Genomic DNA, 22056 nt, shown 5'->3' with positions numbered 1-22056 from the left:
CTATTGCCCATACTGTTCCTGCCTCAGCCTCCTGGTAGATGGGTTTACATGTATTTGCTGTTGACTGCCATGCTCAGATCTGAGATTCTCTCTCTCTCTCTCTCTCTCTCTCTCTCTCTCTCTCTCTCTCTTACACACACACACACACACACACACACACACAGAGAGAGAGAGAGAGAGAGAGAGAGAGAGAGAGAGAGAGAGAGAACATAAAACTTGGTCAGGCCAGTTAATCTGTCTCTATGCAGTGAAGTGGAAGTGCCTTTGGGTCATGGGAGCAGGTGGGGATAGTCCTGCTCTTTCAAAGTTATTTAGTCTGTTCTAGGTCCTTTGAATTGCTATATGAGTTTTAGAATGAACTGGTCAGTTTTCTATCAAAAGCAGCTGGACCTTTGGCATTGTGAGTTGATAAATATGCTCCTTGAAATGGTTGCTCTCTCGGGTTTGTTAGGTTATGCTTTCTTATTTGTTGGTTTGTTTCATTTGGGCCCTTCCTTTGGCTGCCTTTTAGAGTTGGTTAATCAATCCTTCAGATGCACAGTGTGTCTGCTGTTGACCCTGCCTTCTCCAGAAGGTTATTGGCATATTTTATGTCTTCCATTTGTTCTTTGCTTCTGAGTTGAGGATTTGGTTCTGGTACTTGACTCTCAGCCTCTCCGCTCTTCTGGGCCGCTCAGGGCTGTGTGCTATCTGCTGATCCTTTCTTCATTAGGTCTTCACTGTGGAGCTCACCTGTTGGCATCTGGATGTGTTTGTTTCCCTTAATGTGTTCTGAGCTTTGTTCTAGAATGTAGTGACTTGGAAATGGATTAATCCTTTCATGGTCTGTCTTTACGCTTCGTTCTGCTCTGCTAATCAGCGTGTAATCCAGGCTGATTCTGCCAGGCCCCAGACATTTTCTCCTCATGCCTGTGAATCTGGCTAGTGGGAGCAGGCTTGTTTTCAGACTGTCGGGGATTGTTCCTGCTCTCCTGTATGGTCCTTTTCCATGGCTTCCTCAGCCCTACACTGATCACCCTAGTGAAGACTTACTCTAGTCCTTACTCTAACTGCCCTTACTTCCGTCTGTAGTCATCTACTTCCACAGGCCCTGCCATGCCCTGAAGCTCCTTTTGAAGGGATGAGAACTGTTGCAGGATCCCCTCATCCTGTTGCTTTACCTGGTACCACAGACTGGAAAACTGATGATTACTGCTTTACCATATTTAAAATCATTTGCTTGCATATGTCTGTAGGCACATGCCACATGCCTGGCATGCATATACCATAGTGCGCATGTAGAAGTCATAGGACAACTTTGGGAGTTAGCGCTCTCCTGCCACATGGGTCTTGAGTTTAGTACTTAGGTTGTCAGACTTGATGGCACATGTTTTTGCCAGCTGAGCCATTTCAGCAGCCCTGTTCCATAGACTGTTCCTATGTTTTCCGGTTTTTGGTTTCCCACACAGGCAGTGGAGTCTGTCCCTGTGACTGTGTGTCTTCTCCGCTGGAGGCAGATGTCTCCATCACAGTGTGTTTGAAAAGCCGCCCAGGACTGCTCCTGTGCCCTAGGCTGGTAGCTTGGGTGGAGGAAAAGTTGGGGCCTAGGTTGGCAGGCCTGGGCTTGAATATTGTATCACAGTGCTTAGCCATCACACTTTGGGGAAAACTCCTTGCCCCAGCCCCCAAGTTGACAAGTGTATCCCAGGCAGCCACAGAAGCTAGACTCTTCAGTTCAGTCCCAGAGCCCCAAGTTGGGGGCCGACTTGGTATTTGGTTCCCTGTGTGTTTTATGGTGGACAGGCAGCATGAGTCAGGTGCTGTGTAGGTAGCAGTGTGTGGCTTGATCCTTCCCTAGGATCAGGGTGGAGGCAAACAAACTAGAAATCACAAAGCTGAGCTGCTTTGATTTGTGTAGAATGGATGCTGTGTTGGAGGACCGAGAGCATATGGGTAAGGCTTGGCCATCTTGTGAGGGAATCCACAGTCTACTGCAGGAGTGTTACACTGTGAGCCCCAGGCTACCCCTCCATACACATGTCAGAACCAGCCCTGATTTACTGGGCTGTGTGTCCTCTGGCCCATTGTGAGGTCTTCCTACAGTATCTTGGACACAGCATATACCTCAGACTAGACCCTGCTCCAATCTTCCAGTTCCCTATCAGGATGAAAATTAATTGCTTTCTGCATTTTCATGTGTTAGTATTAGATACTGCTCAACTCAGTAACTTCTGTGTACAATGTGGCTTTGTATGTTTTGCTCATTGTTTTCTTGGATTGAGTTCCTAGACTTGTGAAGTAAGAAATGAAAGAAAATAGTTCTTTTCTCTTTTTAAAATGAGTGAAAACGTCATTTTATTGTTCTTCAGTAACGCTTCTTTAATGTTCTTGTCATGAGCCACGGGTCCTAGGAAGAGTCAGGAAAGGAAGGCAGAGTAGACAGCACAGCCCCTCAGTGGACTGTGGAACAGAGGCCAGGCTAGGCCAGGCTGGGTAGGGTATGGATTCCGCACAGCTGCTGGCCTCCGTGGGTGACTGACCTGGTGGTGTAGGTAAGGCCAGTATTTGTTGCTCTCAGTTGGTAGGTTTTCTTCCCGAGTCCTAGGGCCTGACACCAGTGTCTGAAACATGCAGATACACGCATCTCTGGGCCTATGCACCCTGAGGTGGCCACTCTAGCTAGTTGTTACTGTGCCCTGTTCTTAGGACTGGGAACTCTGGTTGCCCAGCCCTGGTTTGTCCCAGAAGAAATGAAGGATGATTTGACATCAGGTAGCAGGATGGGGCGGCTCCTCACCCTTTGCGTGTAATGGCTGACATAATTTTGTAAGCCTGGAATGTATGTTGGGTGTGCTGCTCTAGGGTTGTTTCCCATTAGCTTGTCCAGGTCCACAATCTAAACCACTTATTTCCTGGTCCTGGGAACTTTCCAGCTGGTATACACCATCAGGCCTCAAACTTTGTCCCTTCTGTGGGAAGTTCCACCAGTGTTTGTGGCCCTGTCTTCTTCATTTTCCTTTCTGTCGTTCCACATAATGATGCTGCGAAGACTAGTTTGGTTCCACTGTGATGAAACATGTGCCTGCCATGTGCCTCTCAGTGTATTTTAACCCACGACAGCACAGAACTGCTTCACAGGTCAAGGCCTTTGTGTTTCTTGTGATCTTGGGACACCTGTCTCACGAATGTCTTTTCTCTCCATGCAGGCATTTGGCCAGGCACACACAAACCACAAGAAGGTGGCTGCTGACGGGGAGAGCCGGGAGGAGAGCCTGATCCAGGAGTCGGCGTCCAAGGAGCAGTACTACGTGCGGAAGGTGCTAGAGCTGCAGACAGAGCTGAAGCAGCTGCGCAATGTTCTCACCAACACTCAGTCTGAGAATGAGCGCCTCACGTCCGTGGCCCAGGAGCTAAAAGAGGTGAGTGACTGGGGGTGACGCCTGTCACTGTGAGGGTGGGCTGTGTGGCTACGTCTTGCTCCTCTGGTCTCAACAGTTCTGTGCCTGAATTATGCCCATCTCACTGCTGCCATGTGTACCCTGAGCAGGCCCTGACCAGCAGGGAGGAATACCAAAGTAGAGCACCGCAACCTGAGTGATGAATGACCCAGCTTGGGATTTGGTGGTCACAGGGACAGAGATCAGCCAAGAGCCATAGGGACTCTATGGCACACTGAGGTGATTGAGGAACCATCGCTAAAAGTCTGCATGTGAGCTACAATCCTGGTCGAGGTCCATGGTCTTGGGGGTTAACCTCAAGATCCTTCTAGAGGCTTAGGATCATAGTGTCTTTAGCCCTAACTTGGATTAGTGACCAGACAAAGCCTTGTCTTCAGTCTCTGAAACCCTGGGTAGGAGACACCCGGTCCCTTCGCTGCACATCCTCCAAGCTCTCTGGGCCCTGTTCCAGCTATGGAAGCCGACCCTCTGCAGTAGATGTTCTCTCGGGGAAGTCATCAGAGCACAGGTCATCAGCGTGTGCTGTAGTCAGGGCTGTGCACAGTAGGCCCAGGGACTCTGACCCTAGGGCCATCAATAGCAGGGAGCAGTCACTTTCCCGGGTTTGGGGTCTCTGAGGTCTTGAGGAACTCAGTCTGAATAAGGGGTTGGGGGAAGGCAGCCTCTACTTCTGGAGCCCAGTGCATGATCTCATTTCCTTCCACAAGTATGGCTCTGGTGAGGGTGGAGGAGGGGCTGAGAGGAAGAGAAGCAGCTCTGGTGACAATCCATCTGTCTACCCCTCCTTCCTGAAAGGCCAGTGCAGGGCTTTCTCCCATATTCAACCCCTAGGCAGCCAAGAAGGCTGGATGACTGTCCTGGACCGGAAATGAGCTCAGTGAATTGAAGACAGGCAGGTCTGGGGTGGGGGAGAGATTCCTGTTGTTCCTGTTTATGCTTTAGGAGGAAATCCTGAGTCTCCCTACACACCCTTTAGCCGCCTTTTTTTTTTTAGTGTCCCTTTCTCTGTCCACAGGTCTGTGGAGGCCCTCTGCAGCCAAGTCATAGGCTGCCCTTCAGCCTTTACCTTCTGCACAACTGTCTGGGGTAGAGGTTCTGTTCTCAGAACTGTCTCCACCCACTTTTAGCATTGTTCTCTCCTCTGCTGTTGCTCCTAGCTTAGCATAATGGTCCTCTCATTGCCCAGCATTGGCCCCTATGGGTTAGATTTGGTTTTGCTGGCATTTGATGATTCCTTATGACCTCTGTCCTACTACCTCTGTCCCTAATAGCAACTCCTGTTTTTCCTCTCCTGTGACTTCCTGCTTGGGATGCAGTTCCCTCCAGGGCCCTGACTACAGCACACGCTGATAACCTGTGCTCTGCTGACTCCCCCGAGAGAACATCTACTGCAGAGGGTCAGCTTCCATAGCTGGAACAGGGCCCAGAGAGCTTGGAGGATGTGCAGTGAAGGGACCGGGTGTCTCCTACCCAGGGTTTCAGAGACTGAAGACAAGGCTTTGTCCAAGTCTGTTGTCTAAGAGAGGGCTAAAGCCAGTGTTAACTTTACAGTACCAAACAATTTTGTCCCTGTCAGATAGTTCTAATGTCTTGGACCCAGTCATCCTAATGACTCTTTGTGTTCTGTCAGACATGAAGACACTGAGGTTTGTGGGGGAAAACATCTCTGGAGGCTTGACTTGTGGTTGTTGTGCTGCGTGTAGGACCAGCAGTGGGCAGTTTGGTCAGGTTTTTTCTTGCTGGCATTATTCCTAGAAGGTAGATGATCACTTGAGAAAAGGTTTGTTGCAGACATGACACTGTTTCTCAGATGGATAACTTAAGGCCCACTAGTCCCAATAAAAGATAAGAGTTCTCCTCTAGGTGATAAACAGACAAGCCCTGTATGGAAAGGGTTGGGAGCTCAAGAGGCCAGCAAAGGGAACTGACAGTCTCCCAACACAGTGGCCTCTTGAAGCAGGCAGTTGTCACACACTTCTTGCTGGTCAGGGGGTTCAGGTGAAGGAGAGCTGGTGGCTAGGACCTTAAATGGTTGTCCCCGAGCCCATATGCCCACTGTTTCCATGTGGGCTGGTCATCTGTGTAGAGCAGAGCCTGTACCCTGACATCAGACACTCAGCCTGGGAGGAGGTACTTTTCTGAGGGAAAACTAAACCCCTGTGGCTAGTTGGAGCCTGCTGGAATTCTCAGGAGTTGGGCATGAGATGGGTGGAGGTGCCAGGCAGCAGGCCAGTTGAACCCCTTTGCTAAGCCTGGCAGCTGAGGTTGGAAGCAGTCTCCCTAGAAAGAAAGTGTATGTGTTTGATTCTTGCTCTGTCAGCAGAGAAGGGGCAGTTAACCTGGCACGTAATGTTACCTTGCAGCATGTGACTTAGGTGTCTGCACATTTCTCTGTGCTTGTTTTTCCACAAGGACACTCATTCACAGGCCCATGCAGGCCCATACACTCCACCAAAGGGAAACACTTCTTGGCTAGTACCCAGGATTCTTGTCCTAGCAGTGGCGTAAGAACGGAACTCCTAGAGAGTCTTGTGAGGGCCAGGTTTATAGCGCACTAAGGACTCACAGAACATACGGGTACTGTTGTAGGGTCACAGCACTCCTTGTATGGCTCTGGGCCTGGTTCTCTCAGGCTTCATCCTGGCCTTCTGTGTCCATCTCCAATTGTATAAGCTGCACTCTCCGTTCTAGCCATGTGGAACCACTGTGTCTCTTACCCCTGCCTTCTAGGTCTCTGATTTCTGCTGGATAGCCCTAGACACTGGGGAGACTCAGCCCTTACCCTCAGTTACCAGTCTACCTGAGGGCTTTGACCACATGGTCCCTCTTTGTACATGCTGGAATACTTTCTGCATAGCAAGCACTTTTGAGTTGGCTGAGAGAGAGCAGGAATTGGGGTCATTTCTGGCAGAGAGAGAACATTTAGTAGTTACTCTCATACCCTTTGTGCTTTAGGTGGGGTGAAAAGAGCCTGGGTGTGTTTCCATCTGCATAGAGCCCCAGGCTTTCAAGAGGTCTGTTTGTGGTCCTACGTCCTACCTCCTTTGTAGCTGTGCTAGGGGCTGCTTCTCTCCTCTCAGCATATATCACCCTCACCATCTCTGCTCTGTCATCTTTTGGTCTTCTCTTTCTCTTCCTGTGCTATCTGTTTCTTCTGGTGTCAGTTCTGTTGCCTCTTTCAGCCAATTAATGAGGGGGCTGTGTCTATATTCATACATTGTGAATTTAGTCTTAGTTTTAAGTGCTAAATTTATCAGTAGTGCTTGCTGTGTGACTCTCTTCCACTTTCCTTTGTGTTCTCCATCTCTCCACTTTTTTATGATATTTCATTTCACTAATCCAACATTATTGTTTATCTCCCTGCATGGCATCTTATGAGGCATATGCCCCTCAGATGAACACAGAAATGTGATCAGGGGCAATTCCTGTAGATGCTAAGAGGACAGAGCCGTGGACCTGGGCTTCTGGTTCAGGGCTCTGGAGCAGGTGTGTTGTTGGTCAGAGGGGCCATCTGAGCATTAGAACAGGGATTAGAAGCAGGAGGGGGGAAGGGTTGTTAGGGGATTTTGCTCCCAGGGGACATTGGTGTGAAATCATCTTCACTTGTCACAGGGTAAAAGAGGGCTGCAGGTGGGCAGAGGTCAAGAAATCGCTCAACAGCCTACAACATACATGATAGCAACCACAGCAAAGAATGTTGTGGCTCTGAAAGTGTAGGAATGAGGCTCCTACGTCCCTGTGTACAGTGTGGGCAGTGAAGGCTGTTTTATTGTTCTCCTCTTGGCCCTGCACTAGCCTTTCCCTGTGACAGTCTTCCCAGCTCCTCACACTTGACTTGGAGACAGTAACCAACTTTCAGCAGATTTATTTAGGTGGTATACATCCTATATAGCTCACTTAAAAGTGTGTTCCATGCTCACCTCTAATCCCTGTTCCTAATGCTCAGAAGGCCTCCCAGACCAGCAACGCATGTGCTCCAGTGCCCTAAGTAAGAAGCCCAGGCCCCGATGGTGGCGCATGCCTTTAATCCCAGCACTCGGGAGGCAGAGGCAGGCGGATCTCTGTGAGTTCGAGACCAGCCTGGTCTACAAGAGCTAGTTCCAGGACAGGCTCCAAAGCCACAGAGAAACCCTGTCTCGAAAAACAACAACAAAAAAAAAAAAACAAAAAAAACAAAAAAAAGAAGAAGCCCAGGCCCCAGCTCTGTCTTCATAAGCTTTGTCCCCTCAGCATTGACAGCTTCTACATAGCTGTAGGTATGTGGACTATCCTACAGTTGTTATTCTTTTTGTGGTGCTGGGGATCGAACCCAGGGCCTTGTATTCAGTGCCAGGCAAGCCCTCTGCCCTGATACACACTTCCAGTCTTTCAGTTAATTTCAGAGTATTTCATCATTCCAAAATGAAGCCTGTTTTTCAGTTACTCCCACACCTCTCTTTAGTCCCTCCAGTCTGCTTTCTATGGCCGTGGATTGCCTGTTCTAGACCTTTCTTACAAATGAGCCATACAATGCATGGCCTCTCGTGACTGACTTCTTTGACTTAGCAGAATGTCTTCATGCTTCATTCGTGTTGTAGCAAGTGTCAAGACGTCATTCTTTAACGTGGCTGAATAATACTGCATTGTATAGATAGCACGTGTTTTGTTTATCCATTCACTGGCCAATGGATACTTGGGTTGCATCCACCTTGAACACTGGGAACACTGATGTGCAGGGTTCTGTGTGGATTTGTTTCATTTCTCTGGTACAGACACTCTGTTTAACTGTTTGAACATCTGAAGATATGCCATAGTGCTGCCCCACTTAGCAGTTCACCAGTCAGATGACCCCATCTTGCAAATGGAGAAAAAGGGTCAGTGTTAGTAAGTGAAGTTCTTGCCTTGTTTGACTTGGGCATGTCCACGTCAGATTCACCAGCGCCGCACTCACATCTGCGAGACTGGCAGAGCCTTCCTTGGGTGGGGCTTAGAGGGACGGCAAACTTTTCCTCTAGTCCAAGTGTGAATGCTGATGGTGTGTGCAGAAAATGTTTCTCCCTGGATACGACTGCTGCCCTACACAGATTGCTCCTGCCTGTATTAGCTAACCCCGCCTCCTTCAGGCGTGAAGTTCAGCATTTCAGCTGTGTATAATAAACATGTTGAGCTTCTAAGATGCCGTGACTTCTCCATCAGAGTGCAGATCACTCCATGCCAGCCTTTCTGTTTCTGCGTTTGTCATTTTTTCATTCCCTTACTACCCCAAGTAGGTCGGTTCCTGGAGTCTGCAGAGCTCAGCAGGGTTAGAGCAGGTTGAGTCACTTGTCTAAAGTTCCACCCTTGAGAGAAGTAGGAGGGATCTGTGCCAGAGACCTGCTTCGGTGGGGAGTGGTGTGGTGGTGTTCAGGTTCTAAAGAGGACGTGTGGGGTGGGGGTGGGGAAGGAGGAGATGAACAGGATCTGAGGGGAGTCAGGACGGCTGCCAGCAGCATTTAATTGAAAAAAGACCACGGCCTGGAGGCGGTGGCGCAGCCTTTAGTCCTAGCACTCGGGAGGCAGAGGCAGGCGGATCTCTGTGAGTTCGAGACCAGCCTGGTCTACAAGAGCTAGTTCCAGGACAGGCTCCAAAACTACACAGAAAAATCTGTCTTGAAAAACAAAACAAAACAAAAAAAAAAAAGAAAAAAGAAAAGAAAAAAGAAAATAGACTGCACCTTTTATACTCTGTGGTTGCACATAGGATTAAATGGGGAAACAAGGGACATGTGAGCTGGGATGTGGCTTGAGATCAGGGGTTGAGGATTCTAGCATTGACCTTGACAATAGGCACCAACCATATATTACTGGGAGAGCTACAAGTTCTTGCTAGAGATGAGAATGACTACTTTAGCGAGCAGGAACTTTTCTCAAGTGGGGGGGGGGGCACCCCAGGGAATGGAGACCTTTATTCAAATGCCTGACCTTGGGAGAAGGACTTTTCCTGGGAGCAGATACTGCCCTACAATGTCTTAGTCTTACTATATGGATCTGTTCCCTCATGACGCTCCCAAAAAGGAAGGTTCTGGTATCTTTTTTTCCCCCCATTATACCGTACCATTCTGATTTCTCTATACTTAATAACTGACCTCTTGCCTTTAATGGTCCCAGGCTGTGGATCTGAATTGTAGGCATTTCATCCTTGGGATCAGGTGTGTCTAGCAAATCTCTAACTTTCCTGTTCTTGGTGTAATTAGGAGGGCACAATGGAATTCCTGGTTCCACAGTGGCAGTGGTTTTCTTTTTTCCCTAAAGAATTATTTTGTTTAGATTTTACACATTTTTTTTTGTATTTTGTTTAAATTGTACACATTTTTATCCTTTACCAAAGCCCCCACAAAATTTCCCTAAGGGAAAGCCGTTAATATTGAGACTCATTAAAAATGAAAGTAAAAGGATTTCTGGAGAAGTGTGCTCTGCAGGGTTGAAATGCTGGAGCTTGGCCAAGCAGCAGTGGTCCCCATGCACTCCGCATCAGTTCTCATCTGGTTGTGCTCTGCACACCCCACTGCCCTGGGCTTCTCCCCTCCAAGCAGCCACACTGTTGTCCAGAGGGCTCACAGCATGCCTGGCAATACTAGGCCCCCTTATGCCACTTGGAAGCACACATGGTAGGGCCAGCTATAGAAGCAGCGTACACAGCTTTTTCCTCTGTCCCTGCAGATCAACCAGAATGTGGAGATCCAGCGTGGCCGCCTGCGGGATGACATCAAGGAGTACAAGTTCCGGGAAGCCCGTCTACTTCAGGACTACTCAGAGCTGGAGGAGGAGAACATCAGCCTGCAGAAACAAGTGTCTGTGCTCAGGCAGAACCAGGCGAGTCTCCACCCCAGGGTCACCCTGGGTCCTCAGTCCTTTCATCCACCCATCTTTTCTGTGTCTTGTTCCAACATATCTGAGGTTAGGGCCAGTAGTACCTCCACAGTGGAGACAGGAATATGGCTCACAGCACCTAGTGCTCCCAGAGCACAGAACAGGGCTGTGACTTTAGTATGACAATTTCCCAAGCCAAGTGTAGCATGACTCTTGCTGGGAGTCGATTTCTGCTTAGCACAGATAGGGTACCGATAACTCACCAGAAAGTCCATTTTGGTGAACCATTGACAATGTTGAGCTTCTTTACAGGAGCATGGGTGAGGAGAACTCATAGTAGCATGGGTGAGGGATTGCAGAGGCGTGAGTGAGGGGTTCTAGGGCCATGGGTGAAGGGTTTCAGGAGCATGGATGAGGGGTTCCAGGGGCATGGGTGGGGAGAACTCATAGGAGCTTGGGCAAGGGGTTACCAGGAGTGTGGGTGAAACCTCCAACAGTTGCTAGATGGACTTCTTTTTTCATTTAACCTTCTGCTTCCTATCTACTCTAGCAACCTCTGAGATAGCTATAAGAGGATTAGGTGTCACTGGGGTCAGGACACAGGAGGAAGGGAATGGCTGGACTCTTGGGTGAGGGTCTAACAGTGCTTTACCCCTTCCTTCTATGAGAGAATGTTTTTAGGCCTGATCTTGTGAGGGTCTCCAAGCTGGGTAATCATGGCTGCTCTGATTTCGAGACAGCAAGGGCCATGTCATGTCCGGAGGACAGTGTTCCACATCACCAAGGTATGGGGGAACTCAGATGAAGAGGGTGTACTAAAACCTCTGGAGGAACACTGCCACGACTCTGCCTGTTGTAGGGATGAGAGACGTCCCCTCTGCCTGTGGCAAAGATTAGGAGGTCCTCTCGGATGGGTGAGGGTGAGAACCACCCAGTACCTGAACACACTTCCCATTCTCTAAGCTGTAGCCAACAGGGCCTTTTCTCTCAGGAAATCCCAGACCTTACCCCCAAATGCCATGGATGCTGTCTTGCTTTCATTAGGGTCCCTCTCTCACCCACATCATCTTATAGCTAAGGCCTCATCGTCAGTGGACCCAGTGTTTATGTCCCGCAGGAGGAAACCCATGTGTCCGTGTAGAAGCTTCTGTGTTTGCAAAAGCAGGCAGGGGGTAGAGTCTGGTGCTGGGCAACCACAGGTGCAGGGCTCCATCCTGTAGCTCATAAGCGTGAGATGCCATTGGGCATTGATTGGTACTGCTGCCCACAGTGCTCTGAGCAGAAGAAAAGCCAAAGCTCAAGGAAACCCTGCCCCCAATGGAGCTACATCTACTCTGAGGTTCCTCCCCCTCACTTGGGGCACTGGGATGTGGGTGCACTTAGAATGTTGTACAGGGTTTCCCTTCCTCCCCCAAACCCAGAGAGAGTCCCTCATTGCTTCCTTAATATCACAGAGATGTTTTAATATGAGCCTCACGGTAAGCATCAGCTCCCATCTACTCTGTTCACTCAAACTGTGCCATGTTAATAAGGCCAGTTATGCCTTCCCACTCTTTTCTAGCTCCAAGCTTGCATTCTGAGGAATTGGTGCTGAGGCATTCAGCCTTAAGGGAAGTCCAGTTCCTTTGTTTTAAAATATGATTCAAAATAATGGTCATAGCACACCACAAGGCATGCTTTAAAATAATGTGATTAGAGCCGGGCGGCGGTGGCGCACACCTTTAATCCCAGCACTTGGGAGGCAGAGGCAGGTGGATCTCTGTGAGTTTGAGGCCAGCCTGGTCTTCAAGAGCTAGTTCCAGGACAGGTTCCAAAGCTACAGAGAGACTCTGTCTCAAAAAACCAAAATAATAATAATAATAATAATAATAATAATAATAATAAGAAGAAGAAGAAGAAGAAGAAGAAGAAGAAGTAGTTAGGGCTGGTGAGGTGGCTCAATGGGTAAAGGTGTTTCCTATGTAAACCTTATGACCTAAGCCCAGTTCCCAGAACTCAAAGATAGGAGAGAATCTCCACATTGCACAGTTGCATGTGCACCCACACACATACATCATGCACCATGCAGATGTACACACATTTAAAAGAGATTTGCTTAGCTGTTAGTATTAACTGAGTAATTTTATGGAATTTTAAGCCAGTGCACACTAGTACTAATTTTCAGAAGTAGAATAACATCCGTGTCGCCTGATGTGGGAAGTGGCCTTGGCTGCGGCCACTGCCCTCTCCTACAGGGTGGCATTTCATTCTGTGGGTCTCCTTGTCCTTTGTGGTTGGGGGTAGTCTTCTGGCACTGTCCTGATTTGTCAACCTGAGAGGAGCCGCCACATCCCTTGACACTGGAGTATTTGTATTCCCCAGGTGGAATTTGAGGGCCTCAAGCATGAAATCAAGCGCCTGGAGGAGGAGACCGAGTACCTCAACAGCCAACTGGAGGATGCCATCCGGCTTAAGGAGATCTCTGAACGGCAGTTGGAGGAGGCTCTGGAGACACTCAAGACAGAACGGGAGCAGAAGAACAACCTGCGCAAGGAGCTGTCGCACTACATGAGCATCAATGACTCCTTCTACACCAGCCACCTGCAGGTCTCCTTAGATGGCCTCAAGTTCAGTGATGATGCCGTCACCGCTGAGCCCAACAACGATGCTGAAGCCCTGGTCAATGGCTTTGAGCATAGCGGTTTGGTCAAATCCTCGCTGGACAACAAGACATCCACACCTAGGAAGGACGGCCTGGCTCCACCCTCTCCAAGCCTCGTTTCTGACCTGCTCAGTGAGCTCCACATATCTGAGATCCAGAAGCTGAAGCAGCAGCTGGTGCAGGTGAATAGGCAGGGCCTCATGGTTCTATTCTTCTCTGTCCCCATGCCTTCTGCAGTGCTGGCAGGACTGCATGTTCTGTGTAAGCAGTGCTTTTGTGACACATGGCTGCCTTTAATTTACTCATGCTGGCTTTAAACCCTGTATCTTTACCACAAATGAAACTCTGTCCCAGAGAAGTAGGTTCCTGATTATTGTGTAAAGTTTAGTACCATGGTGCCCATGTTGCTCCCTTTGCTACCCATATCATGTCTGGGTGGGGTGACATGGCTCCTCGTGTAACTCCTACCCACAGACCACAAACTAGAGTCTCAGTAGAGCCATACATTGGTACATTTGAAAGTTTACAGTGTGTTCCCCACAACACAAGAAAGGAAAGTGGTGGAGAGCTGGCACACTAGGGATCCTGCCAGTTTGCCCTGGAGTTGCACATTTGAAGCCCAGCTTCCCCTCAGCACACATAGAGTGAACCTTTATGAGTGATCACTTGTTTGGTCTTTGTGGTGAATTCTGTCCAGTCTTCTGTCAGTAGTGGCATGACCATGGCCCATGTGGCATAGCCTGAGATCTGGCTGAGCCCTTCTGGAGTCCTGTAAGCCGGTTGACCCTCTTTCCTGCTATGTCTACCTTTGCAGATGGAGCGGGAGAAGGTGGGCCTACTGGCAACACTGCAGGACACACAGAAGCAGCTGGAGCAGGCTCGGGGGGCCCTCTCTGAGCAACATGAGAAGGTGAATCGTCTCACGGAGAACCTTAGTGCCCTGCGGCGCCTGCAGGCTGGCAAGGAGCGACAGACTTCCCTGGATGATGAGAAGGACCGCGACAGCCGTGAAGACGGCGACTACTATGAAGTGGACATCAATGGGCCTGAGATCCTGGCCTGCAAGTACCACGTGGCTGTGGCTGAGGCTGGTGAACTCCGGGAGCAGCTCAAGGCATTGCGCAGTACACACGAAGCTCGCGAGGCCCAACATGCTGAAGAGAAGGGCCGCTACGAGGCTGAGGGCCAGGCACTCACAGAGAAGGTCTCTCTGCTAGAAAAGGCTAACCACCAGGACCGAGAGCTACTGGCCCATCTGGAGAAGGAGCTGAAGAAGGTGAGCGATGTGGCTGGTGAGACCCAGGGCAGCCTGAATGTGGCTCAGGATGAGCTGGTAACCTTCAGTGAGGAGCTGGCCAACCTCTACCACCATGTGTGTATGTGCAACAATGAAACGCCGAACCGTGTCATGCTGGATTACTACCGCGAGGGCCAGGGCAAAGCTGGCCGTACCAGCCCTGAGGGCCGCGGGCGTCGTTCACCTGTCCTTCTGCCCAAGGGGCTGTTGGCCACAGAGGTGGGCCGAGTGGATGGGACTGGAGACAGCAGCCCCTCACCCAGCTCTTCACTGCCATCACCATTGAGTGACCCCCGCCGGGAACCTATGAACATCTACAACCTGATTGCCATCATCCGAGACCAGATCAAGCACCTACAGGCAGCAGTAGACCGTACAACCGAGTTGTCCCGGCAGCGAATTGCCTCACAGGAACTAGGCCCTGCCGTGGACAAGGACAAGGAGGCCCTCATGGAGGAGATCCTCAAGCTGAAGTCACTGCTGAGTACCAAACGGGAGCAGATCACCACCCTTCGCACGGTGCTCAAGGCCAACAAGCAGGTAAGATAAAGTGGGTGGGTGTAGTAGCAGGCCACTTGTTCGTCCCAGCAGCCCAGAACTGAAATAACCACACAGAAACTATATTAATTAAAACACGGCTTGGCCCATTAGCTCTAGCTTCTTATTGGCTAATTCTTACATATTAATTTAACCCATCTCCATTAATCTGTGTATCGCCCATGGCAGTGGCTTACCAGTAAAGTTTTGGCATGTCTTACTCTGGCGGCAGCCCCATGATGTACCTCTGACTCTGCCTTCTTCTCCCAGCATTCGGTCCAGTTTTCCCTGCCTACCTAAGTTCTGCCCTATCAGCAGGCCAAGGCAGTTTCTTTATTCATTAATGGTCACAGCACACAGAGAGGACTCCCACATCAGGTGGAGCACCAGAGCCCACTGGGAGGCTGCCTCCTCCACTTGTTGCAGGGCCCACAGGCCTGTGCCATTGTGTTTAGTCTCCTGCTGTCCCCTTCCTCAGGGCTCCCAGACGAGGTGGAGTGGCTGTTGGCATTAGAGGGCTCTCTAATCAGAGCTGCTCCTGACCACCTTACAGAGTTTCTGATGCTGAAGGAACAAGGTGATGGATGGCCCAAGTGCCCCAAGGGGCATGGTGCAGGACTTTGTGACTTCTCCAGGACAGGCTCTTTGGTATATCATTCTTCCCTGCTAATCAGAATCAGAGGGTAGGACTCACTGAGGCAAGCTGACCCCCAGTAAGCATGGTTATCATTTTGTCCCCAAGACTGCATATGAGAATTCTCTGCATGCCCCGCTGTGGATGCAGGGTTCCCATTGTAAACTCAGAGCTTCCCTTGAGCAGCTTCACCCCACCTACCACCTTACACCTCTTTGTCCCCAGACAGCTGAGGTGGCCCTCGCCAACCTGAAGAGCAAGTATGAGAATGAGAAGGCCATGGTGACCGAGACCATGATGAAGCTGCGGAATGAGCTCAAGGCCCTCAAGGAAGATGCAGCCACCTTCTCCTCCCTGCGTGCCATGTTTGCCACCAGGTAACCCCACCACTAGTGGCCTTCTCTCTCCTGCAGCTTCTCCCCTGGTGGAGCTACCTGTTGCCCTTACCCACAGGCTTCAAAAGGCCACAGGCTTTTTCCTGAAGCCTGTAGGCCTGCTGGTTCAGGCTCTAGCACCATCAGGCATCCTAATACAGCTCAGGGTTGGTAATTACAGCCCCTGGCCCAGCCCATCATGTATGTGGGGCTGCCCTCCTTGCCTGGCTCAAGTTGGTAACAAGTGAAAGCAAGGAGATGGAAAGACTGTGCACCACAGCTGGCTGCACCTCAGCCTTCTGTGCATCATGTAGGCAGGTGCCCAAATCTGGGACAGGCCTGGTAGATACCACTTAGGCAGACGTTCAGCAGAGGTATGCATCTGTTTCCCTGTTCCTGTGGTCCCCAGAAACTTGGCTCAAATGTCACTATTAATGAACCTGAATGCTCAATTTGTGTTGCTTTGAGCGTAGGAAACTTAGAAGCAAAGGGCCAAGAGGAGTGAGCTTTTGGGGGTAGGGAATAGCACTTTCGGTTCTAACTTTGTTCCAGTGGTAACGGAGGCCCAGACTAGTTTGTTAGCTCCTCTTCCTATGACAGGACTGTCAGGGGTTTCAACTCGGCTATTTGCCATCCACTTCCAGCCTTTCTATCAAGGGAGGGCCAAGGGAGCTTTAGGCCTGGGAGGTGTGCAGCTTTCCTTCCTCTCCCATGAGGGATCTCTGTGGCCTGGGAACCCCTTAAGGGTTGTCTAGGCTTCCAGGCTGGGAAAGAACAGTCTTACAGCTGGAAGGCCTCTGCTTATCACCCTTCAGAGTCAGGTGCCGCCACCAGCTGGTCTAAGTTGGGATGACACCGTGGGGACGGCAAGGCTGAGAACTGAACTTGGTAGACCTGGCCCATTCCTGTAGACTGTGAAGAAGCTGAGCTTCAGAGGCAGACAGAATGGGCCAGGGTTCTGCTCCTTTCCTCTACCTGGCTGCTCCCAAGTCTTAGCATCCCTCCCGGCAGGCCCCTTCCAGGGCAGCAGAGACAAGAAGAGTTCCAGGATTTCTCTGGAAGTTCCTCCACTGGGGCTTAGAAATTTTTTTTTTTCTTTTGAGACAGGGTCTCACTATGTAGCCCTGGCTGGCCTAGAACTCACTATGTAAACCAGGCTAGGCTGTCCTTGAACTCACAGAAATCTGTCTGCCTCTGACTCCCCAAGTGTTGAGATTAAAGGCGTGTTCTCCATGCCTGGTTTAGAGAGGGTTTCTATTGCTGTAATAAAGCAGCAGGGAGGAAGATGCTTATTTTAATCTCATAGTTTGTAGTTGATCATCTGGGGAAGTCAGAGCAGGAACTCGAGGCAGGAACCTGGAGGCAGGAGATGATGCAGAGGCCGTGGAGGAGAGCTCTTACTGACATGCTCAGCCTGCTTTCTCTTTTTTTTGGGGGGGGGTTTTCGAGACAGGGTTTCTCTGTGGCTTTGGAGCCTGTCCTGGAACTAGCTCTTGTAGACCAGGCTGGTCTCGAACTCACAGAGATCCGCCTGCCTCTGCCTCCCGAGTGCTGGGATTAAAGGCGTGCGCCACCACCGCCCGGCAGCCTGCTTTCTTTTAGCTCCTAGGACCACCAGCCCAGGGATGGCACCACCCATGGTGAGCCTGGCCTTCCCACATCAATCACTAATTAAGAAAACGCATCACAGGCTTGCACACAGGCCAGTCTGGTGAAGGCATTTTCTCAGTTGAGGTTCCCTCTTCCCGGATAATTATAGCTGGTGTCAGGTTGGCATAAAAACTAGCCAGTACGCTGCACTCCTTCTGCCCGCTCCCCAAACACACACACAAAAGAAACAAAGGCAGTGACACAGAACTGGAGGTAGGTTAAGGGCTACTCTGTTGGGGCACTGCCTCTCTGGTCCTGGTCATGGTCTTACTCTGAAGGAGCCTTTGCTAAAAGAAACCCAACCAAGCCTCCCTAGCCCTGGCTCAAGCTCCATCTGAGAGACACTCTGGAGTGGGGTGCCTGGGACCTGCCTTTCCTTGTCTGAGCCTTTCAGCTGTGCTGTTTCCACAGATGTGATGAGTACATCACACAGCTGGATGAGATGCAGCGGCAGCTGGCGGCTGCAGAAGATGAGAAGAAGACCCTGAACTCTCTGCTGCGCATGGCCATCCAGCAGAAACTGGCACTCACCCAGCGGCTGGAGCTGCTGGAGCTGGACCACGAGCAGACCCGCAGGGGCCGCAGCAAGGCCACCCCCAAGGCCAAGCCAGCCACCCCGAGCGTAAGTCACACCTGTGCCTGTGCCAGCGAGAGGGCGGAGGGCGCCGGGCTGGCCAACCAGGTGTTCTGCAGCGAGAAGCACAGCATTTACTGCGACTAGGGCTGTGGGGCGCTGCACGCCGCTAACGTCTGCTTCACCTCAACTAACCCAGTTGCAGTGGGACAGCAGTGCTAGGCCAGTCTTAACGTGACTAACGCACGAAGGGCAGCACTGGGACACATCTGTCCCCAGGACACTGAGCTTTGTGTTGCTTCTCGCCCACAGCCCCCTCGAGGGTATCCTGTATCAGTTGCTGTCTTTTGGGGTGGTGGTATCAAAGGTCTCCCCAGGCACCATTAGGAGAACCCGAGGTAGAGTCCTTCCCTGGGCACATGGGCAGAACCTGAGCTGAAACTTGCATGGTCCTCACATGTGTCCAACATCAGCGCTTGAAAGCAGTTGTATGAGACTCGAGCCTCTGTCGTAGGAGCAGCCCAGGTCAGCTCTCTGCGGCTGGCGTGGTCTCATGGAAAGGTTCCCTGTATTTTCTGCAGCATCTCACTGCGAACATTCAGGACAGAAGTGCAGAACTTCCTCCAGTCCCAGGGGGAACTGACCCCAGAGGCTGCATGAGACCCCCACACTTCAGACACAAATAACCATCGCCCAGAAGGACAGAGCTTGGCTGCTTAGGGTCTCATCTCTGAGATCCATCCGCATGCTGTTCTGCCCTGTGAGGTGACAAATTGGCAGGGCCTGAGGTCCTAGGTTTCCTTTTTTTTAATGAAAAAGTGTTCCAAGTGCCTGGCCAGACCCTGGTCCTTGGTGCAGCCTGTTCTTTGGTACCTAGAGACCCAGAGCCCATGCTCGGGTCTTTTCCTGGAAGTTGTCAGACCCAAAGAAGCAGTGTTTGGAGAAGTGCTAGTGAGCTCTGCCCGGTTGCACTGGTGCAGCAGAGCCCAGCTGTGCGCTGGAAGGACGTCCTGTGGGCCCGGAGCTGTGCTCAGGCCCGGCTGGTAAGAGTCATGTGGTTCTCAGTGCAATTTGGGGCCCCTTTTCCAGAGGCTCAGTGCAGAGCTGTGGCATCAAGCGTTTGCTTTAGTGTGCTGTGAAGTAGGACTCTGCTCAGTATTTCTCTCCCAGACTTCCATCTCCTGTGACAGCCGCTTGCCTGTCACCCTGTGGACAGGTATCTTTCACAGTTTGGGACACAGCATTTCATTTGTGGAACACAACGTTGGTCCCCAGCATGGGACCCTGTGGTCTCTCAAACAGCTTTCTCTTCCTTCCCTCTGTGTGGTGCCTAGGTTGTTGCAGTCTCTCTCAGATTCTAGGCACCACACAGTCGTGCACTGAGGGTAGACTAGGCCACATGTGTCCCTTGCATGTCCGTCCTGGGAATGGCTGCCCGCATGCCCACCCACCTTCTGCCTTTCCTTTTCTTTGGGCCAGGACACAGCTTCCCTTCCATCGTCTGGGGCTTTGCGGGCACTTGGAGTCCCATCCCCTAACACACACGCAGGCCTCCTCTGCCAACTAATTTGCTCGCTCACTCCCAGAACAGGAGCTTTAGCGTTAAGTGGTATGGAAGTGGCACGTGACTGATTTCTAATGCTGTCTTATTTTCTCCTGTTTTCAGCTATAGAGTAGCTGCTGGGAGGATGTGGCCACCGGCCTGTCACACTGCAGCCCCCTCCCCTCTCCCCTCCCATGGCCTATGCAGAGGAAGGAAGGGCAGCCTAAAGTCCACTTAGAGATGTTTGGATATGCTACTGTAATTCTTTTCAAATAGCATTCCCCAAGTTTTTAATGGGAGTTTTAAGGAGAAAAAAAAGCTTTACTATTGAGAATGCTGTGAGCTGCTTGGAAAGGCCTGTGTACGGCCGAAGAACCTGCTTCCACCACCACGGTCAGGCTCTCTAGGGGCCTGCTGGACAGCCTGCCATGGGGGGCTCCTTATTACACATGCTCCTTTTTTATCCGATCAACCTGTGCACTTTTGATATTTTGATATTATATTTGCTTCCTTAATTCCTTGCGTAGAGATGGTCTCCGGTGCCGTGGTCTCTGCTCGTGGTCCTGTAGCTGTCCGTCCTAGCTCAGGCGTGTTGATCTGGTGTCGGCACGAGGCAGAGCTGTGCTCCATAGTTAGTAGCTGGACTGCAGGTGAGGCTTCGACCCGGCAAGGAGCTGGCTAGTGTATCCACGCTGTGGTTCAACAGCCTGTAGAGGACACGGCATTGTGGTTCATGTTTGAAGTTACAGATTTTAAATGCCATGTTCATTAATAAATCCAGGGTATTCCAATTCTGGGGTTTTTCATATTGTATTATTATTATTCTTAGGAATAGTTCAATGTAACAAGAAGAAAACTTGACCTTTGCTCTGGTTAAAACAGTAATAGGCACTTGAAAGCATAAATTATTGAATGAGTAGTATTACCTACAAATTCCAGAATTTTCTGGGTTTTAGGACATTGTGAAGCATGACTGACTAACAGAATTTTATACAACTGCACCAGTGAAATTCCAAATTGGAATTGTTTTGTTATTCTGGTTGTTGTGCCAAATTGTGGTACACTTAGAAAATTCTACAGTTGTCGATTTTTAGGGTGTTCTATTTCAACACCTTTTTGTTAGTAACCATTGCCAGTAGTGCCTTCATCAGTTACGGGAGGTGTCCCAGCCAAGGAAGTTCTCTACAATGGGCAGCGGAGAGCTAGTTGGGAATGCTGAAGGCCAGTGTGGACCAACAGGTAGGAGGGGGTATCTGGCTCACTTCACCTGGGCATCTGCATTGAGGGAGAGAGAACAGTGATTGTGCAAAATTCTGTTAGTCAGTAATTCTTCACATGCAAATTCAGGGGCTTAGAAACAGAACAAACAGCAAACCTGGAGTGTGCTTTGGGAACCAAATGGACTTCATGGGACAAGCTGAGCAAGCTGTGCAAACATCACGTTTGTGAAGGGCTGAGGGCGTCAGGAGAGCCGGCGCAGTCGGCCTGCGAGTAGGGAAGAGGGCTAGCCATAGTGTTCTTTGCAAATGTGAAAACAAGACATTCTATCTTCTCTTGCTTGGTGTAACTAATCACTGTTAATTTCAGGAAACAGAAGTCACTAAACTCCTTAGCAAGCTGCTTGCTAAGTGAGATTCAGGGTGTGGTCAAATTGGTACTAGTGGAGGAAGAGAAATTGTCCTCTGGCCTCCAAAAAAGGGACAAATTATAATAATATAAATTGTTAGGAATTGAAGAATTCTGTTTCCTGGAATGAGCATTTCTTATTCCTAGTTGTTGGGACTCTTTGCCTTCTGTTACAGTGTTGATTCATACAAATATTGTTACATTTGAGATAACATCATCTGTATGGGGTATTTATTTGCAATGATGTCTAAGTACTGTATTTTTTCTGTGTGTTACCTTAGTGTCAGAATGTTGGTCTTTATTTTAAAAGTCATATGCATGTTCTCCTGCCAAGGAACCTTTACACAGACCCAAAGCAAATAATAATAAGCAGATGCCTTCAGTTTCTGAGAAAATGAGGCTAAGTGAGGAAAAGGCATAGGAGGGAGAAACTAGCAGTTGTGTGGCGGAAACGTCTCCACAGCCAGCGCACATAGGAAAAGTGGGCCTGGGTAAAGAGTCACATTGGTAGGACCAATAAAGAATAATAATAATAAAAAAAATGAAGCACATGTTTGCCCTCTGTGATTGCTTTTACTCCTGCGCCAGGTGACTGCTTCCAGTGTGTCCGGTGAGTCTGGGACCTCACACAGCTGTCCTGTTGGAGGGCACTGAGGGTGGGGGCCAGAAACAAGCTGGGCTCCATTCTCTGGATACAGGATGTGCCTCCAGGGTTGCCCACATCATTCAGCATGAAGGCCAGCAACAAGGTGGCCGGAACTCACTGCTCTCTTACAGGACTCATGCCCGTGAGCAACCTGCATTTCCTGTTGAGGAAGCAGCAGGTCAGAGGCATGGAAACCTGTGCTGGCTAAAGTCTTGCTTGAAACCTGGGAATAAATAGATCTAGGGACAAGGGGGATTCATTTGTCAATA

The 22056-nt window shown here is 50.1% G+C and overlaps 1 protein-coding gene across 2 annotated transcripts in view; it reads left to right on the top strand.

Annotated features, from left to right (window-relative positions):
• The window catches only part of Bicd2 (BICD cargo adaptor 2), a 48427-nt gene extending 26735 nt beyond the window's left edge, over positions 1-21692 (top strand). The window contains exons 2-8 of one of the 2 annotated variants that reach the window (XM_038334748.1): positions 3186-3398; positions 10116-10268; positions 12627-13088; positions 13721-14743; positions 15600-15751; positions 17810-18020; positions 19639-21692. In XM_038334748.1, coding sequence (XP_038190676.1) covers positions 3186-3398; positions 10116-10268; positions 12627-13088; positions 13721-14743; positions 15600-15751; positions 17810-18020; positions 19639-19644 — 2220 coding nt within the window. In that variant the 3' untranslated portion in view covers positions 19645-21692. Of the gene's footprint in view, positions 1-3185; positions 3399-10115; positions 10269-12626; positions 13089-13720; positions 14744-15599; positions 15752-17809 lie in introns of both variants that reach the window. The other variant, XM_038334747.1, reaches the window with a different exon arrangement.
• Positions 21693-22056: the final 364 nt, after the last annotated feature.

Source organism: Arvicola amphibius, chromosome 6 (assembly GCF_903992535.2).
Source record: "Arvicola amphibius chromosome 6, mArvAmp1.2, whole genome shotgun sequence".
NCBI classification, from domain to species: domain Eukaryota; kingdom Metazoa; phylum Chordata; class Mammalia; order Rodentia; family Cricetidae; genus Arvicola; species Arvicola amphibius.
This window is presented reverse-complemented; position numbering and strand designations above follow the sequence as displayed.